The sequence below is a fragment of the Panthera onca genome, chromosome B1 (genome assembly GCF_046562875.1).
Source record: "Panthera onca isolate mPanOnc1 chromosome B1, mPanOnc1 haplotype 2, whole genome shotgun sequence".
NCBI lineage: Eukaryota > Metazoa > Chordata > Mammalia > Carnivora > Felidae > Panthera > Panthera onca.
The window spans coordinates 90,324,156-90,344,304 of NC_138342.1; the positions used below are offsets into that span (position 1 = coordinate 90,324,156).

The window sequence follows — 20,149 nt, forward strand, 5'->3', positions numbered from 1 at the left end:
CCTCAGAGCCTGGAGCCTGCTTTGGATGCTGTGTCTCCCTCTGTCTCTGCCCCTCTCCTGCTCGTGCTCTGTCTCTCTCTCTTGGTGCACCCTTCCTTCCCTGTCTCAACAACTCCTAGTTGCAGAGCGAGATCATGGAGGTTTTCCCATTGGAGGGCTGTGGGTTAGAACAGCAGCTTCCAAAAGGGTTATCTGCTGGGATGCCTGGGGGGCTCTAGATTTCGGCTCAGGTCATGATCTCAACGGCTTGTGAGTTCGAGCCCCACGTCCGGCTTTACGCTGACAGTGTGGAGCCTGCTTGGGATTCTCTCTCTCTCAAAGTAAATAAATAAACTTAAAAAAAAAAAAAAAAAAAAAAAAAAAAAGCAAAATGGTACCTGCTAGGTGATGGCCAACACCAATGATCTTAGTTTTGTCCATAATACATTTGGAATCACGTCTTTCTTTTAGTATTAAAATGCTTAACTGAGGTCGAACTATTCAGTTTTGCAGTTCAGATTTTGGTGTAATGTATGTATTCCTAGAAGTTAGGTAGGTTTGTTTGTTTGGTTTTTTTTTTGAGGTATAATGAACATGTATTATGTGCGTGTGTATAGTAGGATTCAATATTTGTATAGACTGTGGAATGATCGCCACAAGCGTAGTTCACGTCATCACTATAGTCACAAGATTTTTTTCTGGTTCTCTTAGCAACTCTCCAATATGCAATACAGTATTATTAACTATAGTCACCATACTATCTCGGGACTTCTATTATAACTGGAAGTTTGTGCCTTTTGACCCTCTTCACTCATGTCTTGCCACCTCCCCCCTCAGGCAGCCACCAGTCTGTATCAATGAGCTCTTTTTGTTTTGTTTTAGATTCCACATATAAGTGAGACCAGGCAGTATTTGGTCTGGGTCTGGCTTCAGTTAGCATAATGCCCCCAAGTTCCAGCCAAGTTGTTGCAAATGCCAGGATTTCATTTTTTCTTATGGCTTAATAGTATTCCATTGTGTATATTATACTGTATTTTCTTTACACATTTATCCATAGATGGATACATCGGTTGCTTTCATATCTTGGTCACTGTAAATAGTGCCGTGTCGAGTATGGGGGCGCATGTGTTTTTTTGAATTAGCGTTTTTGTTGTCTTTGGATAAACACCCAGAAATGGAATTGCTGGATATGGTAGTTCTTTTGATTTCTTGAGGAAATTCCACACTGTTTTCCACGGTGGCCGCACCAATTCACGTTCCCACCGCCAGTGCCCAAGGGCTCACGTCCTTTCCAACATTTACTTCTTATCTTTTTGAGAACAGGCATTCTAACAGGTGTGAGGTGATCTTTCATTGCGGTTTGATTTGTGTCCCCCTGATGATTAGGGATGTGGAGCACCTTTTCATGGACTTGTTGGCCATCTGCACGTCCTCTCTAGAAAATGCCTGTTCAGATCTTCTGCCCATTTTTTAATCAGAGAGTTTGGTTTTTGTTTTTGTTTTTGTTTTTGTTTTTTTCCTACAGAGTTCTCTGTATCGTTTGGATATTAACCCTTTATCAGAAATGAGAAGCTAGGTTTCACAGGGCAGCTCTTGACATTCCGCAGGTTTCTGTGTATGAAAGATAATACCCTGTGGCAGGAGTAGTAAACGTAATTTGTAGAACAACTACTATGTCGTGTGGAACATTTAAGTTTCTCTTTTCTGTCAGAACCACGCATTAGCCCCTCAGGATTTTTCTCTTTCAGAAGGAAAGCCACACAGACATCTTGTTATTGCTCACAGGCCCTTGATTAGAGGTTTCCATGTTGTTGCTGCCTTAGACCAAACTCTGGGGGAAAAAATTACTGTACTTAGGACAGCTGTAGTCGTGAAACAGTTCAAAGGCCCCTTCGAACAGCTCGACAGATCCTTGCCAGCAACCTTAGCAACCAAACCAACTAAAACTAGGAGTTTCGAACACCCCCTCTTAAGGACCAGGATGCCAGCTGTGACCTCAGAGGAAGGCTGGGCTCCCAGAGAGGCTGACCTGTCCTCCTCCTCTTGGCACACAGTTCGGCTCTGAGCTTGCAGGGAATGGAGCTGAATCACTCCCAGATGAAACAGAGAAAGAGCCGGAGGCGCGTCCCTCTGCCCGCAGATGCCCCAGGGTGGCTTCTGTCAGGCTGCACCTCTCGAAGACTCCCGACTCGAGAGGAAGAGAGTCCCTTGCCCAAAGTGCTGCCTGCAGAAGGGTTTGGCAGAGTGGGCCAGGAACGAGCACCACGCTGGGGCAGCCGTGATATCTGGGAGAAACAGGTTATTCTGGAAGGAACATGGAGAACTAGGAGGGAATCAAGTTGGTGGAAGGAATATCTGACTCGGAGGACCCAAACAGTCCATTTCCTCATCACCGTTTACTCATCTTTTCTGTCATAAAAACATAAAGGAACCACCGGAGAGAGGGCCGGAGTGGGCTTTGGTGGGTCCTGTTCCCAGCCTCGGATCCCGGCTCGTACTGGGTGAACAGACTGTTGCTAGTTTCCTTCTCACCGTGTTGGCATAAGGCCCCCCGCCCTTTCCCCCCCCCCCCCCAAAGTAACACTTCACTACCCCCTCCTGCACCGTTTGTGTTTGGATTTTCTAGTGAACTCCCGGGAAGAGCATGAATGGCAGCTTTAGGGCATTTGGTTCCTGAACCTTAAGAAAACTCAGATGGTTTTCAAAGGAGTCTGAAAACTTTGTAACAAGTACGTCTCCTGAACAGAATAGAGTTCTCCCCGGTTGGTTTCGCGTCTGGGACTAACTGAGGAGGAGCTGGAGAGGCTCCAGAGGACAGTAATGAAGATGATTAAAGGGCCGATGATGAAAGGTGGAAGGAGTCGGATCGCTTCGCGGGAGGAGAGAAACGGGGCCGGTGACTTAATGGCAGTCTTCAAGCGCGGTCCGTGCAGGGTGAATGCAAGTGTGGGGCCAGCTGTTCCCCAGCTGTGCTGGGGGTTGGGAACGGAGACTGGCTACAACTTCAGCAAGAGATTTCAGTCAGGCCGGTGGGATCAATGGTTCTCAAACTGGTTCAAGGGATGCAGAGCCACGAAATACTGATTTTTTTTAACTGAAAATGTATGTAGCTTTTGCTAAATCAGATACCAACTTACAGACCAGCCTGAGAAAAGCTTAAGGGAAGATTATGGAATACAAACTGAAACCTGGGAAAATGTTGGCTTTCGAGACAAGAGTGGGGGCACAGGGACACCTCAATTTGGGGTGCCCAGTTTGAGGACTGCGGAGCTCTGATGATGGAAAATGACCCCAGGCCTGCTGACGGCTGGGGCCCAGGTGGCTGTCTGAGGCGCTGAGGAAGAGAGTCCCTCCCATCCAAATCCTGGGGACAGTCTTCTTCGCACTGGCCCCGATTTATGTCTACACCTGGGAGAGGAGGAAGTGGGGTCCAAGCCGTCCAAATACCTTCGAGGACTGCACGACTTGGAGGCAGGGGAAGGCGCCCCTCTGATGTGGCGAGGCCAGGTTGGGCCTGGCCCATGGATTTAGTTCGCCATTACCAGCTGTGATTGTTAGGAACTTTTTTTTTTTTTTTTTTAAAAAAGGACACGTTGTTTTAAAATGTTTTATTACAAAGCTTCTTTTAAAAAATGCTCAGCACGTTAACTCAAACTGGAATGACAAACGTTAGATGGCAGTTTGGGGCAAAGGCTGTGCCTTGTTATTCAAAAAAAAAAAAAATGGGTACATCAATGCTCATTTTAACAACTGGCATAAAATCCCACTAATTGGCTAATAAAAACAGATACAAATACAGAACATTGAAAGTAATAACAATTCAAGTGCTGGGCTTTTTACAACAAGGGGGTGAAAAGGAAAGAAAGGAAAATTCACTGCAAACCGGCCTGCTGACGGTATGTGTCAAGGTTTACCATTTAAACAAAGGAGATCAGAAGAAAAAGAAAATGAAATAGGACTGCCAACTGCTACCCACGGCGTGGATTCAGCTGTTACATTTATTTAGCTCTATCAAACACCTTACGAAGACGGGAGGCCACTATTTGTTACAATTCACAGAGAAGCCACTTGCCGGAAAAGATGCCGCTCAGAAAAGGGCGGCTTCTTTTCATTTCGTTTTTATTTCCAACTTTTCCAGATCTTTGAGTTTTACTTAAAAGCTCATAGCTAGCAAAATATACAACAAGAAAGTTTAAACTAAAAAGTGTAAATTTAAAAAAATTCAAGTTTAAAAAAAAAAAAGCAAACACAAGACTGATCCTTTTGCACTGTTAAATAAAAGCTTCAGGAGAAAGGCAGAAAAAAAAAAAAAAAGAAGACCTAAACAAAGAGGGACGTCTTCCACAAAGTTCCGCGCTGGGGTGTGAGGACGTGCCGGCCGCAGGCTCGGGTTGCTCCTGGCAGGCAAACGTAGCCAAGTTACTGTCCTTGCCAAAAGGTTACAGGTGTGGACGCAAGACGCTCTGGGAAGTGCTGAGAAGTGCACGCGGAGAGGAGGGAGGGCAGCTGCTCAGCCTGCTAGCGTTCTCAGGTGCTCTGTCTGCTTGGCTGGGAAACCTTTTATGCTTGATTTCGGAACTTGGCTCTTGGAGTAGATGAAGGGGGGTTTGGCAGTGATTGTCTTTATGGATCAGCGTCTCTAGCGGTGACCTCAGGGTGAAGGTGGTGTCAATTCTCCATTGGGGTCGACTGGGCAAGCCCTGGAGACAGTCTGGGTTTTCAACAAGCTTCCATCTCCAGAAGAGGTCCCGGGGTCGCTGCCTTGGCTTTGCACGTTGGGAATGAGCTTCGTTTTCCACCTCAAGAAGGAACAAACGAAATGTTGTTAATGTGCGTTTGTCACAGGCCTTTAACTTCTACTGCATACGGCATGTGTCTTGAGATCTCTGCATTTAATAGTCCACTCTGGTGATCTGGTGATGGCTAAAACGGCAGCCCTAGGGTAGCCCCAAATCCTCACACTACATTGGAGAGTAAGTCTACTTCGGTGAAGTTTTGCCGTGGTCGCATGTACGCGTATGTGTGTGCACAGGGACGGGGAATGCGTCCACCACCCCGGGTGCTGAGCAAGCGCAGGGTAGGCACCATGAGCTATTAAGGCTGTTAGCACTATAGTGACCTGGCAGTGACTCTTATCATTAACGCACCTACGGCCAGCGCTGTCCCTCACAATGACTGATGGGAACTGTGAAGAAACCATCTATATATGTAGGTCGCTGCTGAAAAAAACAAACGAAACGGGAGGAGATCGGTCACAGAATGCTATTGACCGAGAACTTTTGTGATGCCGACTTCAATTCCTATTCTGTAAAACTGACCTTTCCCTATTTAACAGGGAAACACATGCTACAGCACTGTGGTTTTTAAAATTTAAGCAGGGTACAGATAAAAGCTAGGAAGGACGGTACCTTTCCAAGGACAAAGGAGCAAAGCCTAGACCAGTGGGGAAGGAAGGCACCCTGCACTTTCCTATTTACGCCGTACTTGTGCAGCACAGATTTTCAAAGGTTTGGTCCAGGCTGCTGCCCCTGATGAGGAGTGGCCCTGCAGTCCTGGGCTAGGAGCTCCAGCAGCTGGAGACAAGTGCAGGCATCAGGATGGACTGCTCGCTGATGGGCACAGACTGTCCCTCGGCTGCGATCCGTCCCCACCCCCAGCTGTGGGCTCACTCTGAAATCAGAGCTGAAGACTGCCGCCCACCCCCCCCCCCCGCCCCCCGCCAGGCGGACACGTGGGGCAGCACCCTGCAACTCCTGGCCCGGCAAGCCATCCTTCCCCTCCCCTCCCCCACCCCACCTGAGGGCCCTCTCCTCCTCCCTTCTTGAGCTGAGCACAGTCACAAACTTGGCTGTCCAGCATGGCCATTTACCACACGGATACTGTGTGCTTCCCTGGAAAGAGTCCCAGTATCTCCTAATAAAGCCATTTCTTTGCACAGCCTCACATCTTCCCACTGTTGTTTCAGTATTCCAGCATCCTCTTACAAAATGCTCCTGGAAAGCTGCTTTCACAGATGCTCTGTACAACTGCAAACCTAAAGGCGACCCCTCCCCACTCAGGATGCTCTTCTCATGTGTGTGTAACTGGCACTGGAATCAGTTGGCAGAGAATGTGTCCTGCTATCAAATAAGACAGACTGGATGCGATTGCTCCTTTAAAATGCAGGGCCATCAGGGCAGACCAAGCCTTACCTCCAAATGGGAGAAATGGGGGGCTTACAGAATTGCTTTATAGATATAAAACAGGTCAAATCACAATTCTTTTCAAGAAACCACAGGCATGAGGCTCCGGAGACTGGAGACTTCCCACATCTAAGGCTTCACTGGGGGGCTGTGGCTGGGCCAGGCCAGGCGAGCCCCAGCACGGCCCAACCCACCAGTGAAGTCGGTGCAATCAAAGCCGGCAATTACTGCTCGGGCTTCAAAGGCAGCGCGGCGAGGCCCATCTCACATATGTCAAGGCTTGGGGTCCCTCCACCAGGAGTCACCGAGTGGGCCATTTGTAGAGCGGGTTTGGAGGCGGCATAGGTCCCCTCCCTCCCCGACCGTGCCCACCATCCAGCTGAAACCCACGAAGTTCCCCTGGACCAGACTCTAGTCTTGACAAAAATATCCCACCAACCAAACGGAACCAGGAACTCAAAAGGGTGGAGTCACTTCCGAAGAGCCCAAGTAGTAAAGGGGTGGCTGGAGATTTCATGACTGGATCTATTTCTGGTAAGTAAACAGCACTAACTCGGAGGCATTAGGACTGTCTAGGCCTTGATGCCAAAAGATGCAAGAAAGGACAGGGTGGGGAGGGAGTCCTTCTCCATAGGCTCAAACGAAGACGCTACCAAAAGCTGAGTGCTTCATCCTTGGGGTCTGCAGCCAAGCCCCCCGCCTCAGGCTGTCCCCGGCAGGAGGGGCCCAGGAAACAAGCCCCTTCCTGAGGCTGAGGTGGAGGAGAGGAAGGTCAGCTCCAGCTGTCCAGGCCAGGCCGGGGGCAGCGGAGCCGCTCTGTAGGAACAACCTGGGAATACCCCGTGCGTATCGAGTGATACCATTTCCTTGTTCAGAAATGCTGAGGAGTCCAAAAAGATGGGCCGGAATAGAAAGACCCTTCTCCCCCCTCCCAAGTGTTGCTAGGAAGGAGCAGGACCTTTAAAATGTTTTCAGTCATTACACAAGATTTGAGAGAATATCAGAGATAAGTTTTGCAAAAGGTAAACAGAGGTAGAGTTTAATTGCAAAAAGTGCCCCCAGAGCAGCACCCCACACACCTCATGCCAACTGCCTAGCCCTGCTGGCCGGCCTTGGGGCAAACTGTGACAGAGTGCTGTTATTTCAGGGCATGAGATCTAGAGGTAATGACTTCTAGAGCAGGAAGCAAGCAGGACAGAGCTAGTCGGGCCTTGTTATTTCAGAGCACACTGAGGCCCACGGTCATTACATGACTGGTGCATCTCGACCCCTAGAGAGTACCCATGCCTCTGGGGGCCTGTGGGTCACAGCCTCATGACTTTGTGACTCTGAGGTGGCCTTGTCTGCAAGGAGCTGGTGAGGGAGAAGCAAGAAAAACACGGTCTGCTGAGCACGGATATGCCAGGCACGGGACACACGCTCAGCGTCACATGATCACAACAGCCACCATCCCCCCCGCCCCGGAATTCTGCCCGTCTACAGAAATTGGGGGTGGTGTGAGGTTAAACAACCTAAGGTCACCCAAACTACAGGTGGCAGGACTCACTGTTGAGCCCTAAACCGATGTGCTCTCTACTGTATCTTGGGGCTAAACTGTCGTTCATTTTCTTCTCCTACCTTCCAATCATCCATCTGCCCGTCAATAGCACTGTGGAGGTGGGCTGCATCTAGACTACCGCCCACCCCAGGATATTATGCTCTGTGAGAAAGCAGGATGTTGAGAACAAGAGGCATAAGAAGTTAACTGTGAAGTTTAAATCTCCTCAAAGATTGCAAGTGTAACCTACAGAAGCCAGCTCCAGCCCCTTGTAAGCGAACATCACCCAGTATTTGAGAAAGAGGAGAAATGACAGTGTGTGGTTAGGGAGGCTGCCACTGGGTCGTCTTTCTGCAGCTAGATGTGTCCTTAGTCCCTGAGTTCGAGACCGGTCAGTCTGCCAGCCACAAGCTCTGAAGCAAGGAGGTGCCCAGAGCCCGGAGGAAGGGGGTCAGTGCGGTGACGGGTCTCTGGCCCTGTGCTTGGATCCAGGCTATACATTCCGAGGCAGGGTTACTGAATCCATGCGGTTTCCTCCCCTGTGGTTATTCAAAGTGAATTATCAGTGAAAGCGGACTTGGGCAACGTTGAGATGATTCTGAGGCAGGCGTGTAACTATTTAACAAACTGCTCTAGGGAAACTTCTGGTTTCTATCTGCAGCTGTCGGTTTCCCTTCCCGATGGGCCCCTTGTGTCTCCTCTGTGAGCACATACATCACAACGGGAGGCTGGGCCTCCCCGTGCAGGTCTTATTCGCTAGATCCTTGCTACTTCTGGAAACAACACTGAAGTATTCTCGAAGAACTGTTGGAATAAGAGAGCCTCAAAACATCATTTTAGCTCTATAAGACGAAGTACTTCAGGAAGACAGGAACTATGTAGATCCACCTCAACCTCCCATCTCCAAATTCTTTATCCAATTCACATTTCTCTAGAAGTTCTCCCATACCAAAGATACCAACTTCACCTCCTAAAAATGAGGCAACAGGATCAGTGCGTACTTTCTTTTCAAACCAAGAATTTCCACTGTTAAACACGTGTGTGTGTGTGTGTGTGTGTGTGTGTGTGTGTGTGTATGTCTAAGCATATGCTTGCTGCACAGGGAGGCGACAGTGCACTGTGGGGTTCACAGCAGAGCTCCAAGCATAGTCCTGGACTGGGTCCGTCACTCTACCAGGGTTATCTTGGGCGAATTACCCGAACATACCAAACCCTGGTTTCCTCATCTGTAAAATGGAAACAGTAAGTCCCCACGCTTCATAAAGTGGGTTGAGGGGATAAAAGGAGACAATGTGTGGTGAGCTTGGCGAGTGCCTGGCATTGGAAGACACGATAAGGGTTATTACTGCAGTGGGTGGAGACTGGGAGTTAAAGACAGATCCACGTTCGAACCCGACCCTGCTGCACCCCAGTCACGTGACCCTGGACAAGTCACTGGTGTCTCCTCATCCCTGTCCAGGACTGCCTCAAGACTGGCATGGGGTAATCTAAGCAGAGACATCTAGCAGAGCACCCAAGGACACAATATGTGGACCAGAAACGTCCGTTCCATTTCTGATACTCCAGCCTCAGCATACTTGGGGGAGTGAGCAGAATTCGTACCATTTACAGAGCTTCTGGTGGAAAGTACAGACCAGTAGAGAATTCTGCAAAACCTCTCTTATGAAACATAAAATATCTCTTATGGAACACAGTATCTCCAGACACACAATGATAATTGAGAAAAGTCATCACAAAAGGGCAGCCAGAGAGATCTGCTGTGATATTCTCAAAGAACGTACCTAAAATTTTAGACAATTTCAGGTTAGATATGAATTCAAATGTAAGCAAGAAGATGAGCACTAGTGTCCCACTGAGATGCCCTCACTGTCCTCTCATTCTGCCAGAAAGACACAGTGACTTTGCCGAGGCTCACGGACGGTTTTAGGCAGGCTCCCCTCACTCAGCGGGAGCCCGGTTAGCCAGCCGGCAGCCTCAGGTCTAAAGAACGCAGGGAAAAGGAAGTAAAAGAGCCTCAAGCTATCACAGTGCCATCGAGGAATTCATGCGCAGAAGCTGCCCCCTTCCTTCCAAGACCACCCCGTGCACAGCAACGCAGAGCCCGTTTACTTTTAACTTCTAAATTATTCAGATATACTTCTTTTTCTGGTTCCCGAACCCACACAACAGATCGGAAGAACGTGTTACTTGAGAGGACGGCAGCGTCTCAGAAAGGGAAGGTACAAAAATGATAAAGGAGTAGATTTCTTAAAATCCCACATTATCTGCGGTCAGTTAGCATTGTGGCAAACAGCACCGAGTCCTTGTTACCATATACTATATGCACCGTAGAACAACAGCATGAGGTACTAAGAAATATTTAATTTGAAGGAGAAAGAGTTGAGCGGCACTCAAGAGTTAAACAAATTACATGTTCTGATACTTAAAGAGGGAAACCTACAGTTCTCTGGGAAACCATTATCCAGAAGGGCTCATTTCCTCAATAGTTCCAGATGGCTCAGTGAGAAAACCATTCTTCTTAAACCAAATTTGTCCAAAATAATTTTCTTATTCTATAAACTATTCTTAAGTGCACTGATCTTAATTTCATGCTCTTTCATGAACAATACTAAATATTACATGTCCCAAGAGGGTTTAAATGAGCCTCTCCCTCTCCTATTATGAGCAACTTTGCTGGCCAAGGGTCCACTTCTCTGTCTCAGTTTCCCAAGGCAACTGAAACACATTCTGGCTCTCCTGACCACTGAAGAGGTACAAAGAATTGACACTGTAGCACAGGAGAGATTTTAAAAACCTTCACCACGGGGATGAGTGTCTCCCCACATCTTCACTAAAGCACGGCTGCTGATCTAACAGATCCCAGTCACCGGCTCACTGGTGAGCTGCAACGGACACCCGCTGGGTTGCTGCCTAGCCCCCCTTCTTGATTATCCCAAACTCCAACACCCCCCACAGTGAGAGCAGTGTGCCCGATGGCGATTTTGTACGGTGTGACCGTTCCCTCTGGCCACAGCGGATTGTGGACCGAGGCAGGAGTCTGACCCATGCTGGGCTGACTGGAGTCCCTTCTCTGGAATTTGAATCCTCATGTCTTTGGGAGACTGACACTGTCACAACGTGTCAGCTCGGGAGCTCTGGATACATGATCAAAGAACTGAGAAAGTCGATCTACAGAAGGGAGAAGAGAGCAGTTTTCAGGGGCACATGTAAGAGCAGGAAAAGGCCATCTTCCAGTCCTCTCTCTGGGTCATTTGCACTGTTGTCTTTGGCTTCCACAAGATGCCACTGCATCCTTCAAATGGACTTCCCCGTTCTCCTTATGCCAACATGGGCTGTCTCTTCTTGCCATCAAAGGCCCTCGTGCTATGAGTCAGCATACAGCGTCCTGAAGAATGGTCAGAATTTGAAAACCTGCACTCCGCACAGCATTTAGTGTAGCCACACAGTGTCATTATGCAGCCATCTCTCTCTCCAGGACAATGTGACCACGCCTGCCCTTCCAGCCAGACGTCTGGATTTTCCTTACTGAATGTTCTTACTAAGAGACATTATAGTTAAGTGTCATTGCCTTGTGAATTCTTTACAGGTTTCTACTAATCTGTGACAAGTTCAGCAGGAATTTGAGGACAAACATAAGAGGAAGGAAGACACGAGTAGGCCACCGCCTCAGACAGGAACATGTCTAGGGAAGGTGCCATGTGGGAGTGTCTCCGGGCCATCAAAATCTCCATTTCCTAGGAAAGCAACCTGCTGACCCAGACAAGACCAATGCCACACCAGCGGCTGCCTGGCAAAATGTCAGGCAGGAAGTCCCCCACTAGGCGAGGCTTCCTCTTTTTTTTTTTAATTTATTTTTTTAATTTTTTGTTTATTGATTATGAGAGAGAGAACATGAGCACATGCATACAAGCAGGAGAGGGGTAGAGAGAGAAAGAGGGAATCTCAAGCAGGCTTTGCACTGTCAGCACAGAGCCCGACATAGGGCTCGATCCCATGAACTGTGAGATCATGACCTGAGATGAAGTCAAGAGTCAGACACTCAACCAACCTAGCTGCCCAGGCGCCCGGTCAAAGGGCTGCAGCAGGGGTGCTTTGGGAGCGCTAGCAGGGTGCCCGCTGCAGGCTGCACGGCCAGGCCCTGCCCCCATGCCGTGTCCCACGATGGGGGGCCGGTCTCCCTGATCGGACAGCCACCTGCCGCCAGGCTTCAGGCTCCCTTCCCAAGAGCCCTGAACCCTCACACATCTCCTGCTTGTTGAGTGACACTTCAAAGTATTTGACCATAGTGTCTAAGCGTGGGACAAAAAGATGAAGAGTGGAAAGCAGGATGTTATTTTTTCCTCTTTCCCATTTTCAAAACGTTAATTTTTACTTGGAGACTCTGAACAAGCCTGAAGGTTTTTGTTTCTGACTTTATTATTTTGTAAGAGCTTGGTTTTGCTTTCTAACTGGCCATGTCAACTGGAAGCAAAGAGCCAGAGGCTTGCTGATACCTAATGACTCCATCTGCTCTCAAGGCACAGAACTCAGAGCGAAGATGAGGCACCAGTGGCAAGCTCGCAGGGTGGGCATCAAAGCCTGTACAAAACACCGTTGTCCGTGAGACCCCTGGGCACAGATGGCTCCCTGACTCCAAGAGGGCACGGCTTCGCAAAGACCCTCAGTCCCACGGCCGGTCCCGGAAGTGTTTCCAGCCCCATGCTGCAGCGCTGTCAGGAGGCTGCGTCAGCACCAGGGCCCCGGGCGCCCAGCCCTTAGTTAATAAACAGCCCATCAGGCTCCCGAGCATCACCCTCAAATGGAAAGCTAGAGATGTAAAGCTAAGCACTGTGCAATTAACTACTGCATTCTATACTGTACTAGAAATTACCTCTCCCACACACCTCTTGGCCCCAGGGAAACAAAGCCTCAAGTAAAAAACACATTTTAATCTCAGGTTAGCAAGTATACAAGGTAGAGATTACACCAATATCCAAAACCTTAAGTTTTTGTGAGTATGTCTGTATGTGGGTATCTGTGTGTATCTCTCTGTGTTTAAAAAGGTGTTGTTTTAAAGATAGTTTGTTCTTCTATGACCCAGCAATAGCACTGCTAGGAATTTATCCAAGGGATACAGGAGTACTGATGCATAGGGGCACCTGTACCCCAATGTTTATAGCGGCACTCTCAACAATAGCCAAATTATGGAAAGAGCCTAAATGTCCATCAACTGATGAATGGATAAAGAAATTGTGGTTTATATACACAATGGAATACTACGTGGCAATGAGAAAAAATGAAATATGGCCTTTTGTAGCAACATGGATGGAACTGGAGAGTGTGATGCTAAGTGAAATAAGCCATACAGAGAAAGACAGATACCATATGGTTTCACTCTTATGTGGATCCTGAGAAACATAACAGAAACCCATGGGGGAGGGGAAGGGAAAAAAAAAAAAAAAGAGGTTAGAGTGGGAGAGAGCCAAAGCATAAGAGACTGTTAAAAACTGAGAACAAACTGAGGGTTGATGGGGGGTGGGAGGGAGGGCAGGGTGGGGGGGAGGGCAGGGTGGGTGATGGGTATTGAGGAGGGAACCTTTTGGGATGAGCACTGGGTGTTGTATGGAAACCAATTTGACAGTAAATTTCATATATTAAAAAATAAAAAAAAAAATTGTTAAAAAAAAAAATAAAGATAGTTTGTTCTTTTAAACTAGCTCTTTGATGTTATATAGTCAAAAGGAGTATGTTGAGATATCATAAAAATCTTTTCAATCTATGTAATTTTAAGATAATGGGATTTTTTCATTTGTTAAAGTAAATATTAATAAGCCAATTTGTAAAGGTATGTTTTTACATTAGTAAACTTGGAGTGATAATTCTCTCCAGCTTTTCAAAAATTTTAATTCTTCTGTAACTCCCATGAATCTTGATTAAGTAAGGAAGGAAGGGAAGTTCAGTATTTGATGACAATCTCTGACTTCTGACAAACTCTCCAGATGTTACATATTCCAAATAAACTTGGACCCAAACACTGGAAATTCCCAGCAACTTGATCACTGTTCTGTCAATTCCCCTCATGGCTACACAGCTCAAGGGTTACTTACTCCGAAAGGCTTCCTTGATCTCACTCCGATGTAGATACTTCTTGTTCTTATTTTAACATAATGTATCCATCTCCTTCATAGCACAGAATGTATTACTTTATAATTCCTATCTATTTTTATGTCTTTATCTTCTGAAACTAAAAGCCCCTCCAGGAGGGGACAGAGTCCATTTGGCAAGTGCCCCACTGCTTAGTGCCGTTTCTGACTTGCAGTGGTCCTCGCTGGGTGTTTGCAGAACGAATGAAGAAATGACTGGCATTTACAACAGTGGCCTAGAGCTGGACACAGCAGAACGTGTGCAGGCTCATTCCCCGAGGCCCTGGACTTCCAGCAGTCCTACAAGTGACAAGTTCATCCTAAAAGCTCAGGATGAATTTGGCTTTTTTGGAAGAACACACAGCTTGGGAATCACCTCTACCCTGAAAGAAAGTCTTTCGTGCAGCCCGTTTCTAATTATCCTAAAAGTCACTGCAAAGTGTTGAGACCAGTCAATGCTCATTCGTTTCAACTGATTTCACCAGAGTGAATACGTGTATAAAGCGTGCAAGTGGAAACACACAGGAAGATGGGGACACAACTGGTATATGGGGAACTGTTAAAAGGCCAGTTATGTTGGGCTGCAGGAGACAGCTGCAATGGTATTTCGCACCAAAAACATGAAAGCAGTAAATGAAACGTCTATCTTTCAAGGAGCAGAAATACAAATTTTCAGAGGGCTTTTTTGTTCCCTGAGGAAAGATTTTCCTTATTAAGTGGGGATATTTTCCCTACAGTTTGTTGTCCTATGCTAGTTCAGAGGCAAGAGAGTTCTCTCGCCTTTGTGCTCCATGCATGGTCATCTGAGCTCAAAGATCTAATTTAACAGGACTTTTCTTTTAGGAGGCCAAGAGAGGGTTAAGTTCCACTGTGTACCTAAGAGAAATAAACCCTCTCAAAATACATCTTCACATTGGAGTCACGATATCTTCCCCTCCTGGGTGCTGGGTTCCATTAGCTCCACCTCACTGGAGAGGAGATCAGGAGGGATTTAGTTAATACTCAGCAACTTCCCTCCAAACCGAAACCAGTTGCCCGAGATTTCACGCCCCGTCGTTGGCAGGATCAGCTCTAATCAAACAGTTTATCTGTCACTGGCTTGTTTCTAAGGTGAAGCCAGCACTAGTGTGGATGCAGTCTGGCCAACAAGGGGCTCACACCAGTGGAGAACCAGATTCCCTAACCAGAGGCGGTCACGCTGGGTGGAAAAGGGGAGGCTGGAGATGATCTACACAGGAACTGAAAAATAGCCACGCTGTCTACATGTCACTTTCAAGACCGTACAGGTGCTTTAGTAAGTTCTGTGGAACCACTCCCAGAACGGGGACTACAAACCTGTAAACATAAAGGAGACTTGAGTCTCTTCAGCAACACTGGGAGGCAGTGCAGACCACAGAAGAGCAAAGCAGACCAGGAAGTAGGGCCACGGACACAGGGTGTCTCAGAGGCCTAAGGACCCAGCACTTTCACTGGAGTGGGGAACCGGAGGTCTACTGGCTTTAAAGGACCTGCCCCAGGCCACACAGTTCAGGAAGGGGCTTCTCTCAGAGCCTGGGTGGCCTCGTTCTCAGTCTAAGTGCTTTCCACAGCACAATGCTCAGTTCCCCGGGTCGTTTCTCAGCCACTGCTCTGGTTTTCAAGGATAGCAGGTCGTTATCGGTATCACTTTCTCAGAAGGGCCTTCGTGAGCATCACACCCAAAGCAGAACCCTGCCCAAGTCAGTCCCGGTTTTATTTTTATTACTGCACTCCTATTTTTCTGTTTACTTTTTAATAACCACCCTCAGCAATGTGAGCACTACAAAAGCAGGGACTTTCTCTGCCTCACTCAACACTACTTTCAGGTCACAGGGCACTATCTGGCATTAGTTAGGGGCTCAGTAAGTGCTCAACGTTGACTAAACAAGTCAACTATTACCCTTACAGGAGTTTCTGAATTCCCAAAACAAAGGGGAAGAGTGGACAGCACGGATACTACCGTTCCTGATTTCCTGAAATCTTTATGAATGCAAATCAGAGCTCCTCTCTGCTCTACAATTCTTATCAAATGACTGCCAGTGCTGCCTTCAGAAGGAGGACAGTGTGGAGGACAGTGACTTCAAAGGCTGTGGGACTGGCCCAGCAACAAGAGAAACACTGGGGACTCTGATTAAGTGAAGGAAACCACCAACTGCAGCAGCTGCTGAGAAGTGGGGTTGGGGATGGGGGGGGAAGGGGTAGGGGGCACTTTGCTTTTTTTTCTGGGCTAGAGTAGAAAAGACACTTTAACTTTTAGAAAAAATACGGAAGTGACTGGAAAGCACAATGATAGCTATGGCATTAAAAAAGGATGTGTGAGATAAATTGTAGGACTCAAATATACTCCACCTAATCTAGTCTAAAATACTATATACCGTGTTAATCATTAAGGACACAAAACCAAACTGTGAAGTATAGAAACATATTTTTTGCATGATTTTTAACAGAAATGGCATTAAAGATTTTGGTGCAAACAGAAGATGGAGTGAATCAATGAATGTCAGTCCTCAGCACACTGCACTTGTGAGGGTTTTTCCATTTAGAAGCAGAGCATAGAAAGGCTGCTGTCCATACCCTAAGGGTTAGTGATTAAAAGGACAACGTTCTTTAAAAAGAAAAAAAAAAGAATGCAAAAATAAAGTACAAAAGCATGTGTATGTGCTTGCAACCAGAATACCTTTACTACGACACAGGGCCTGCGACTGTCCTCTCTGTGCTCTTAATGACCAAGCCGGGAGGCCAGCTCAGAAGAGGTTCCTCCATGAACAGCCATTAAGTGGAAGTAAACATGGACATCGTCTGTGATACTGGTTTTTGGGTCCCTTGGTTGGTCATCTATATGAAGGGCAGATCCTCTTTTCAATCAGGGAAAAGGCTGCCACTCAGTATTTAGAAGCATTTTGATATCATTAAACTATAATGATGGCATTGGAAGAACCTGGGGAATCTGAAAAAAGATCATGAAAGTTTCACAGAGGAGAGGGCAACTGAGGTAGGTCTCAGTGAGGGGTAGAGGGAAGAAGGAAGGCATATATGATAAACAACCACAGGCCCTAGGTGCTACTCCCGTTGTACAGTTGAAAAGACTGAAAAGCTGAAGTAGATTGCCCCGGCAAACAGCTGACTGAAAATTTCTATTTGGCATCAAAATGTCTATAACTTTCTTTGGAAAAGTCCACTGAAATTTCAGCACCAAAGCTAAGTTCTACAACATGAAGGAGGGGGTCATCTGGTTCTAGCCAAGAACCAAATCTCTGCATGCTAACGCTCTCTCGTGAGAAACACTGCACATGTATCCCTTGCGTGGCAGGGGAAAACAGGCTTTCCAAGCACAAGGACAGCATGTGCAGTGCCCGCAGTGTATGTGGGGAACTGCTAATAATCTCGTTTGAACTGAGCACAGGACTCATAAGGGCTAGGTTGCAGATGAGCAAGAGGGACCGAAGGGAAAACCCAGGACGGGGCAGAGTAAATAGATCCACGCTGAGTGGTTTGCACTTTGTCAAACAAAAAGCACAGACCATTTTTTAAGTTGGGAAGTGACACAATCAATTCGTGTTTTGGCAAAACCCCCCCGGGAGCAACACGGAAGATCAACTGGCAGAAAAGAAGCCTGGAGGTGGGAAGATTTCTGCAAAGGCTATTCTAATAATCCAGACGGCAGGCTTGAGAACCTCAGCAAGGACTGCAGCCATGATGAGTTAAGAGGGAAGATTCAACACAGGCCAAAAATATCTGTAGGACCTGGGTGTGGGCTGCTGGAGAGGGAGCAGAATCAAACGTAGCTCCTCTGGGAAGAGCTGTCACTGGGAAAGAGGTCAATGGGCTATGAATTCAAAGGTCAGCTTAATTTTAAGGTCAGTTTACAAAGCCAGGTTCCCACCAGGGCTGGTGGCTCAGTCGATCAAAAGTATGGTCACTACAATAAAAAGACAAAAACAAAAACAAATCGACAACTAAACATCACCTATAAATACTTGACCAGGATCTAGCAATGGTTACCAACAGAGAAAAGAGCCTGATAGCAGAATAGAGTTAATCAAGTCCCCACCCAGATTTTTAAATAACAGGGAAAAAAAGAAATACATAAAGTCCCTCCTTCTCACTAAAAACAGATATATTACTTTTAAGTATCTGTATATCATCTCAACTGAGAAGTCTCTACGGAGCAAAACCTTCCAGGTCCTGTGCCAGAACAGGTCTGGGTGCCTCACGTGCCACCCAGGGCTTTTCAGAGTAAGAGGGCGTTTTGCTTGCTGGTTCTGTGGTTTGTTTCTTAGAGCAGGCAGATTCGCCACTGGTGGTCAGTGCGGAATGGTGAAGAGTTAGGGGAAGGGGAAGAAAGATTAGAGGGGCAGAAGGGGAAGAAAAAAAGAGAGAAATGCATACCATATTGCAAAAACATAGCCGGTATAAAAACCATCAGATTTTTTTAAGCGCTAATTTGATTTTGGTGGGGTTTCCTCTTTAAAGGAGCAGAGTTGAATGCATCAGTATGAGCAAGGAGATTCACAAGCAAGTGCCTCTGTTTATAACTAACGTCAGCAGTAGGACCAGAGAGTCGTTCTTACCATGTTTCAGATGTAGGCAGCTGTCATTCTGGGACCTGTACCTGCAGAAAATTGTGTCTTTAACAAATTTTTACTGAAGAGGTTTTTGTACATTCCAAATACGTAGTAGCTACAACATCAGGTGGGCTCGTTTGCTTTACTTTCTATGGTTCTTATACCAGCCATTTTCATTTGTGCAGTACAAGTAGTGGCCTTACTTTTAATGAAAGAAAAAGGGGAAATAAATAGGACCTCACTCACTGATGCCTTGAATGAATGTCCGGGAAAGATAAACCCTGCTGTCATCATGTTTTCTACTTTCAGAAAACCCAAACCACAGAAAAGGTAGCATATTATAAAATCAGGATAAAAAACTGTTATTGCAAGGAGTTGTGCAAATGGAAACACAGCAGAAGTGCTACGGAGGGTACAGACAATAAAAGCCAAAACAAGACAAAACACCAACAGGATTCCAGGTGACAGGGTTTGGGGAAGGAATGTGTAGACGTACCTTCACGCACTCACATTGAAAAGAAAGGTCTTTTAAACATCTTTAAAGCATTTCAGGAAGGAAAGCAGAGTTTAAAACATCAGAGGTTACAGTTGCAGAACAAAAGCAGTGTGTCGAAGATGCCGACTACTTTCAAAGGTATTTGTCAGAAGCAGAGAATTGACTAGAAAGTCACATGGTGCCTACCTGATGTCGACTCCTGGAGTTTCTCTCTCTTCCTCTTCTTTTTCTTACCCTGGAAGAAGCCAGGCACATGGTCATGTTACACACTGGACTATGAACACATGGACGAACGGGATACAAATGTACAAAAGGCAAGAAGTCAACCAAGAAGGGTGCCTCATTCTCTCCCTTTCCCATCTACACCTAGACACACAGACCGAGAGAACGAGAGAAAACAAATTGTCACCTCTTTGTGACCTTTGTCCCTACAGCTTCTTATTGAGTATCAGTACTGACAGTGGAAGTGGTTTCCCAAAGCCAAGCCAGGCTGAGGAGGTCCTAGGGCCGTGGCACCAGATACCCGTTCAGAGAAAGCCCACTTAAGGAGGCATCCTATCACTAACCACCACGCTGGGAACCCACTTCCGGCAGTTTTCATGATCAGTCTTCCTTACGGTGAATTCTACCATGTAATTAAAAGTACATGATATTAGCTGAGGACCTCTTGTCCCCACGGCACAGGCATGACATGATCAAGGATAGCAGCAGCAAGGTAAAATAGAACCTGAGAAAATGGAAGGTAATTTCAAAGGCAGAATTTCTGGCAATCAAGGACCTTGTTTCCTAAAACAGACACGAAAACGTGCAATCTTAAATACATTTGCAAAATCACCTTCACAGATTTACAATTTTAAGTTCCATTTATACTGGTCTACTCTTGTTTTTCTTCATGATTTCCCCTAAAACATCATTGTAATAGGTAGGGCAGAGACACAGTATCTGTTTGATTTACATGAACAGTAAATGGCCAACCTGGATTAGGAGAGTACTTTCAAGTAACTTTAACAGAACACATATCTCATCCAATATCTCTATCTTACGGCTGCCGTAATAATCACATGAACATGGAACAAAACACAAAACTCTTAAGATTACACTGAACATACTATGTGTCTATATTTTTATGCATCTCAGGATAATTTTTCTTCGTGTCACATGACGTTGACCACTGAGGCTTTAGAGCTTAGTAAGGCTGACTCACACTGTCCTCACAAAGAGCAGAGATTAGCGACCCTGGAAAATGGCAT

The 20,149-nt window shown here is 46.6% G+C and overlaps 1 protein-coding gene across 7 annotated transcripts in view; it reads right to left on the reverse strand.

Annotated features, from left to right (window-relative positions):
* Positions 1-20,149, reverse strand: part of LEF1 (lymphoid enhancer binding factor 1) — a 127,121-nt gene that overhangs the window by 1,715 nt on the left and 105,257 nt on the right. For 3 of the 7 annotated variants that reach the window (XM_060654472.3, XM_060654469.3, XM_060654474.3), the window contains 3 exons: positions 19,086-19,134; positions 18,410-18,450; positions 3,573-4,778 (listed from right to left, as the gene is read on the reverse strand). In XM_060654472.3, coding sequence (XP_060510455.1) covers positions 18,416-18,450; positions 19,086-19,134 — 84 coding nt within the window. In that variant the 3' untranslated portion in view covers positions 3,573-4,778; positions 18,410-18,415. Of the gene's footprint in view, positions 1-3,572; positions 4,779-18,409; positions 18,451-19,085; positions 19,135-20,149 lie in introns of those variants that run through there. The other 4 variants (XM_060654471.3, XM_060654468.3, XM_060654473.3 and 1 more) reach the window with 2 other exon arrangements.